The following is a 7,818-nucleotide window of genomic DNA, read 5'->3' as shown; positions in this document are numbered from 1 at the left end:
GGGGGGGGGAATATGGCAGCCACATGTTGAACCTTTCACGATGCTTTCAAGTCCCGCCGTGATGTGGAGAGGATTTAAATGTGGAGAATTGGGCCAAATTCCACTTTCCAATCCCGTCCAGGAGGACGAGCAGAGCAGCTGCTGCTGAGCTGCCACAGCCTGCATCTGGTGAAGAGGCACTTCGCGGGGATGAAGCGAGCTTGCTCGGTAAGAAACGGGTATGAAGTGGCTGCTCTGATTACAGGACGCTGATTGGACGCGCACCAACCCCGAGGCCAGCTGTGTGAAGCGTCCGGCGCACAGCTCGCTGTCTGATACGTTACAGGAAGAGGTAATCAACGCACGACGCATCGCTACGCTTGATTCCAAATGAGCCCCGCTGATGACAGACAAAGGTGTCCAACTTTTCAGATCTCATTCAGCAGAAGTTTAACAGAAAGACAAGTCACCCCCCCTCCCCTCGTTCAAGATAAACTCTCATGACAAACAAACAATAAAACTTCACCTACCGTGAATCTCTTTGATGTTGAGAGCGTTCTGATGGAGCTTATGCTTTAGGATCAGCTGCTCGAGATAGTAGAATGTCTTTTTATGAGCAGTCTGGAAATAAAACAAGAAAACGTATCATAATGAGAATCCTGTTTGTGTTTTTGACAATAAGCTCGATTTGTCCTGTTGACACTTTGACCTCTCAGAGAGGAGCTCCAGGTTGTAACTTAAGTGAGAAGAACTGTTTAGTTCTTTATAATACTTTTTAAAAAAAATTCTGAACTAAGAAAGGTTCGCCAAAAACAATTAAGGGACAGAAGCAGCTCAGACAAAAGAGCGAGCGTTAATTACAACTACATGGATAGCTTTCTGTGTGGGCGCACTCCTTTTCAGCCAGCCGGGTGACGACCCGGGTCGAAGTGATGACGAGCGATGCATTTACCGGTGGGAGAAAGCGTCACCTTCAATTGAGAACGACTTATCAGAGCGAGCTGAGATTATTGTCATTAACAACATAAATGTAAAAAAATAGACAGAAACACTAGAAGTTACCTATTGGTTAACCCAGAGCCTATAATTCATCATATTGTGACAATTCACTGACTTTTTTTCCATTACATTTGGACCTCAGCATCAAAACGACACCGTTTTGTTTATATCAAGTCGTGGTCGAAGTAGGTGTTCGCTGGTCCAGACAAGACCAGAACAAGCGTCCTCGCCTCCCCTCGTTGTTGGGAACCGAAGCCAGCAGGAACCGTTTTATGGAAGCTGCCGTGGTGTACTTTTGGAACCAGAGTCTGTGCACTAGCTAAACGGGTCAGGAAAAAACCTAATATTTAAACAGAGGAGCGAGGTAAGAACTACGTGAATCTACACGAGGCAACGCCTGAAAAAAAAAAAAAAAAAAAAAGCCCCGACACGTTCTGCTTTTTTAACAAGGACAATGTCTTGTTTATTTACACGGAGGAGGCGGGACTTAAAATCAGCCAGCCGACGGGGAAGCTGGTCTCGTTCCAGACTCCAGTTTGAGGTCAACGTAAAAACAGTCTTTGGGGGACATATCCTGCTGTAATGGAGTAAAAATTGCCCCCACTCTGTAGCCTTATCAGCTGGGCTGCAAATGGTGTGCAGCCAGTTGTGTTTATTTATTGGTCAGGGGAGGGGAGGGCTGCAGAAGCTGTTGACTTATCTAATAATTGGGTGAGATTTGCTCAGCTATAGGCTGGATTTAGGACCACATTTGTTCCACTCAAACAGCAAGTCAAAGCTTGTTTTAATCCATGCCCGTGTGTGAAATGAAACTGAGGTATTCAGAACTAGGTTTGTTTTGTTTTCTGCTAAATGCCAAAAGCTCCAAGTTTGGACGTTTGATAAAAAGTCTAGAGGTTCCACAGAATCTTAATCAGACTTGATCAAAAATGAAAGAAGTGAAAACAATCTTTAAGAGACAAATATGGGGTTATATTAAGCTGAACTGAACTCTACTGATGTATTTTAATGTCCAATATGCTGACTTTTGTGTGGAATACAACCTGAAAGACATTTTTTTTGTTTGTTTTAATAAAATGTGCAACATGTTCAGTTCAGTGAAACATGTCGTCTATTCACTGGTCCTACGGCTAACATCTATTTGGGATCATCTTCATTTTATTGCCATATGTCAGTGGTGTCCAATCCTGGTCCTGGAGGGCCACTCTCCAGCATGTTTTAGATGTTTCTCTGCTCTTCAGGTTCTGCAGAAGCCTGTTAATCACTTATTCATTCAAACCAGGTATGTCAGAGCCGAGAAACGTCTAAAACATGCAGGATAGTGGCCTCCGAGGACCAGGATTGGACACCACTGCCGTATGCGATTTTATTTATTTTCATACTGTCTTATTTGCGATGGACAAAAGTAACGTCATTTTGTTGTACATAGTGCAATGAACCCACAAATACTGAATTTTATCTGCAAAAACAAGCAGACTTCCAAATGCAACATGTACAAATAGGCGTCAGATCCCAGATATATCCGTAGAAGTGATCCATTAGTAGTCCAGCGGTACCGACCTTCTGTCTAACTTGGACCACTGCCTTCCAGAAGTCTTTGGCCTCCACACGGTGGCAGTCGTCACACATCTGGGACTGAACGACAAACTCCACCACAAACACCTGCTGCAGGATGGCACCATTCATCACCTGGAGGGAGAAAAACACGGCAGCAAGGTTAACAAGCTGCAGCTGCATTTAAACACGATGCGTTTCTCCAGCTCCAGCTCGTCCAAGGTGCTTTGAATGATGCGGCACCAACCCCGTCCTAGAACTCAGGGGGTTCCTTCTACTGCACACTAAGACCAGAATAAAGCCGGTAAAATTCGAGCGTTTTCACGCTTGGGGTTCAGAATGTTATTTCCCTTTCTTTCTTTCCCCGTCCCTGATGGTTCAGGAGTTCAAATGTTCTGTCGTTTGTTTGGCTACGTCCCAGGAGGGGAGGCAGAGCAAGCGAACGCAAAACAATCATCTGAGTTTTATTCCTTACCAAGTAGTTTACTAAGTAGTTAGAGAAAAAGAAGTGAGCAATAAAAAAAAAGCTTGCAGCACAAAACAAAGGAGTTGGCACCAAGAAGCCCGATGGCTCAAGTTCTCACTAAAGGTCAAGAGGATGAGATAACAGCCAAGTGCTAAACTTTACTCCTCTCAGTCAAGAACGGACAAATCTGTGGCTCTGCTGTGTATAGCTTTTCATGAATATGTTTACTACACCTCCGCAGAACTATTTTCATCTACACTCTTAAAATAAAAGACACAATTTAATATTATAGGATTCAAATATGATCGTCTGCCAATCGGCACCTAAAAGAAACAAAGTGTTTGACCAACAAAACAATCTCCTATCTGGAGTTTAGATCTCAGTCTGAATGTCACTTTCCCACATTTATCCGTTTTCTCACCTCTTTCTGGATGGTCAGCTTCATCTTAATCCTCTTGGAGTGCGGCTCGGTCCACAGGAAGCCAGCATCGATGAGACGCACCTGCGAAAGGGGAGAGAGCGTGAGTCCAAACCGCCACGAGCCGAACGAACGCTAACAAATAACTCTGATCGTCATCACAGAAAGTCAGAGGAATAAAAGGCAACCCATGTCTAAATATCTGCAAAGAATTCCATAAATATAAAGCTTAAAATGCTTTTTGTCCAAAGAAACGTTAACATGTAGATTTAATTTAAAATTAAGTTTGAAGGACATGATGTAGTTTTTAATTAATCAATTATTTAAATCAAAATATTGGATTTATGTAGGTTTGTTTCTTCTCCAAAACAACAAAATCACAAAGAAAATCAAAAATAAACAGGTGAAATGACCTTTTTCGCAAATTGTATTGTTTTTTTTCCTTCACATAAAGCATTATTTTAAAAGTTTTAAGTTGAGTCAATCAGTTTATGTGCATTTTAAGCTCTCTTAGTTGTGCAGCGATACGTCATTGCCTTTGGTAAAACTCAGTAAGACTCCATCTTACCTTGGTCATTGAGCTCTTGAGTTTTTTCAGGCAAAGAGCCAGCAGCTCCCTGGACTCCAGAGCACACTGCATCCAGGTGGCCGGAGGTTGCAAGTACCTGCATGAAAGACAAATGTCAAAGTTTCCGTAAAAAAATCGAGCAAAACGCTCATACGTCGTATTACATTGTGAAAACAGGTGCAGGACTGATGTGTAGACATGTAAAACAAAGACGGGATGAAACAAACCGTTCACACTGCTTGCAGAAGTGCACTGTGACCTGCTTGGGAATTCCCTCTGAGATGTCGACCTGAGTTCGCAGGCAGGCGACACACATGTTGGCAGGGTTGGGGGGGATGGGGACCCCGCAGGTACAGCACAGGCTGTGGAGGACAAAACCAGCATAAGACGCAGCTGAACTCTTGGATAATTATACATATTTGACAAGTTACAGCCTTTTCAATAAACAAACTGTATGATTTATTACTGCTGATCTTAGCTGATTTGACTCTTTCCACATTTTTCTTGCTTCTGGGGTTGAAACGGTATGAGGTTACACTGCGGGACGTACCACAGCCGTTCTCTCACATCAGCTCTAAACATTTTCAGACATGTTATAAAAATGCTTTGAGAAAACGGAGATGTCCTTATCTTTTTGCTCATGACCTTTTGAAAAAATAACTTTTCCACCTCCCTTATTTAAATACAGCAAAAACCAACCACGCTGGTGAGAAATATGCTGCTTCATGCTTTTTTCTGCTGACATGTACGTATGCTGCTTTCCACCCTCTCAGCATTGTTGTGAATACTTTCTAATAATAAATGTGATATTTATACACACGAGCTAAACTCAGGATGATGTAAACAAAACAGGGTTGTTTTTTTATTGGCTACTTTTAAGAACTGTGTCCCATCTGCCAAAAACAATATAAGCTAAAGATGTTTAAAACAAATACGAAGACAAATCTGATATGATTAATTATATATATCAAATTATAAAATAAATTCTATAATATTAGTAGGTAGTTTATGTGAATGTCAGCAGATGTATATGTGAATGGATTTATTTATATAGATATATTTATAAAGATATGCAAGTGTGTGTATAAGTGGCTACATCTCTATATTAATTATTTTCTTGCATACATCTACGTTTGTTTCAGAAGAATTGGATCTGAATGGACGGGGTGGGATCACATAAGTTTGTACTCATTTCTACTCCCTTTTGAATACTGGAATGCTGTAAAATGATGGGGATGGCTAAATGATGCTGTGGATTAGTACTTAAAACAAGTTTAGATATCAACATAACGGAATTTTAATTAAATCATTCGGTGATCCCACATGCCCTTCTATATATATATAAGGAAAAGTTCACTGAGTAAACAAATGTTTAGCAAAAAATAAGGTGGTTACTCAGGACAACTTTGTGTTGGTTTGCAGAGACATAAAGCTTACAAACAGCTCCCACAGCAGGGATTCAGCCTCTGGTTTTCATTATTTCACAAATTCAGACTAATTTAATTTTGCACTGGAACAGCATGCTATTAAGTAAATACTAACAAGGGGAAAGTCCCTAGCATTTAGAGATGTGTTTTTATTAGAGAGAAGAAAGCATTGCTACTTGACAGCAGCATGAATAAAAAGTAAAAAAAAAAAATTCTTACTTACATGTTGCCCTGGCTGCTGGTAGCAGGAGCTTGCATGTACTCCATGTTTTCTAACTTGACAGACTGGAGCTGTGAAGCCCCGTGATCTCTGGGAACAAAAACAAGTCAAATGTGACTATTAACAATAATAATAATAATAATACTTAGATAATAGGAACTGTTACGACATTAACTTAGTTCAAAACGCTTTTATTTAGTGTTGTGAGCAAAAAAAGTGTCACGAGATGTAGTGTGGCGTTAGCATCTCTAGACTAACTCAGTTAGCATCGAGAATTATCTGGTCATTTCCAGAGTGCTTTAAAGACTAATAACAAATGAACAAACGGAATAGCTAGGTAAACCACTTCGATACCTACAACTAGTACAACCGAGTTCTGACGACTCGATACAAAGACGACTTTAACGAGAAATTTACCACACACTGCCAAGTTGAGTTATCCACGTTTTCACCAAAAACACCACGGAGGCTGCGCAGAACTGCAGGACCTCCGAGACTGTCTTTGTTGGCCTTTGTTTTGCCTGAACAAAAATCCTTCGGACACGAGTTAAACTCCTAGACTGTAAGTAGTATAAAATTCCTAAGGTTAAATCTCCATATATACTGGAATAGAATAATAAAAATATGTCATAAAAATCTTTTAAATCTACACTGATGCAATAGGTGTTTAATTTTTGTAATAGATTTAAACAGGCGAAAGTTAGAAAACAACACAATTTTGTACTTAAATATGAACACAAAAAATCAAGACTGAAAAATTTTTTTTTTAGTAATTTCAATTTTATTTTCTCCAGGTTTTTTGGACTTTATTATAAAGTGAACAGATATTTACAATATTTTGGACATTTATTTAGGCTGTAAGAAAAAATCAAACTATGATTATATAGTTGAAGGATTAAAGAAAAAATTAAGACAAATAAAACTTTAAAACAACTCTACATTCCTTTGACTCTCAGTGCAATACAGACCCTAAAGTTTCAGCTTGTTGCTGTATTGTGTATACTTCATATAATTAAAAAAATTAATCAGAAATGACCTTCCCAGTTGATTTTTTTACCACCATATCCCATTTTCTTCTGAACAAACTGACCCTTATCTTATACTATTCTCTAAGCAACCAGTCATTTATTTTGTCAATCTATTTTATGATATCCTTACCACCTTGCTGTGCCGCTTTGTTGAATTTGAAAAGAAACATTCAGGTGTCTTTGAATGCACCTGTCATGCACAGTTGTTTGGATGCCTTCAAGTGCTGTCGGAAAATTTCTCAACTCTTGCTCGTTTCATCGGGCTGGAGGACAATTCTATACGAAAATCAACAGAATATAATACATATAATTAATACTGTAAAAACAAATTTAGAATTTTAATCTTATTGTTTAATTTTTTGTGTTCTGTCCTCATATTAAATCTTACAAACGTTACACATTTTTGTGACTATACTCCAATCAGTATAACAGTTAAATGTCACTAATTCAGTTTATCATTTCATTGTGTGTTTATGTAACCAGTTTTGACAATTTGGTATAAGATTTGGAGTTTTACATCTTATTTTATTGAAATAAACTTTATTTCTGGTCATTTTGGTTGCGTTCACACTTATGTTCCTGCGCTGTCCGTCTGTCTTGTCCGAGCTCTAAATTGATAACCCTTTATCGTAGAGATGTAAAACTGCACAGCCGGACACCTCATGGGTCAAGGGTGATCCCTATTGATTTCAAGGTCAGGAGGTCAAAGTCACAAGTGACCCCCTTTGTAAAAACCTTGTCTGTGCTTGAACTTCTCAACCGTGTATTGTAGGAAAGTCAAACTGCACAACTGGACACCTCATGTGTGAAGGATGATCCCTACCGATTTCAAGGTCACAGGGACCACTTTGTGCTCCATTCTAGATTGTTCTATGAGTGAATTCATGGTTTGGATTGTGATTCTTTTGACAATTTTCCGTTTGGGAAATTATGTACTGTTGGCAGTATTCTTGTTAAATTAGTCTGTTTTGTGTGATATTTCCTATTTTTAACATTTCTTGTTCTCTCACTCCCAGGGCTCCAGTTTGTCGCTGTGGACTAAAACAAAAAAAATTTAAACAGCACTGTGTGGCTACCAATGACTTATATGAATAGACATGACACGCCACTTTAAAGGCTCGGGCCGAGATGCGGCGAAAGCGGCGCCATCTTGCTACAG

General features: G+C 39.5%; 1 protein-coding gene across 2 annotated transcripts in view; it reads right to left on the bottom strand.

Moving 5' to 3' along the window:
* nmd3 (NMD3 ribosome export adaptor) overlaps positions 1–6,155 on the bottom strand; it is a 12,076-nt gene extending 5,921 nt beyond the window's left edge. The window contains exons 1-7 of one of the 2 annotated variants that reach the window (XM_017424593.3): positions 6,049–6,155; positions 5,635–5,721; positions 4,212–4,346; positions 3,985–4,081; positions 3,420–3,500; positions 2,539–2,667; positions 510–600 (exon numbers count right to left, since the gene is read on the bottom strand). In XM_017424593.3, coding sequence (XP_017280082.1) covers positions 510–600; positions 2,539–2,667; positions 3,420–3,500; positions 3,985–4,081; positions 4,212–4,346; positions 5,635–5,678 — 577 coding nt within the window. In that variant the 5' untranslated portion in view covers positions 5,679–5,721; positions 6,049–6,155. Of the gene's footprint in view, positions 1–509; positions 601–2,538; positions 2,668–3,419; positions 3,501–3,984; positions 4,082–4,211; positions 4,347–5,634; positions 5,722–5,989 lie in introns of both variants that reach the window. The other variant, XM_017424594.3, reaches the window with a different exon arrangement.
* Between the last annotated feature and the right edge of the window lie 1,663 nt (positions 6,156–7,818).

Source organism: Kryptolebias marmoratus, linkage group LG2, assembly GCF_001649575.2.
Source record: "Kryptolebias marmoratus isolate JLee-2015 linkage group LG2, ASM164957v2, whole genome shotgun sequence".
Lineage (NCBI taxonomy): Eukaryota > Metazoa > Chordata > Actinopteri > Cyprinodontiformes > Rivulidae > Kryptolebias > Kryptolebias marmoratus.
Note: the sequence above shows the minus strand (reverse complement) of the source record. Positions and strands in the feature narration are given on the sequence as shown.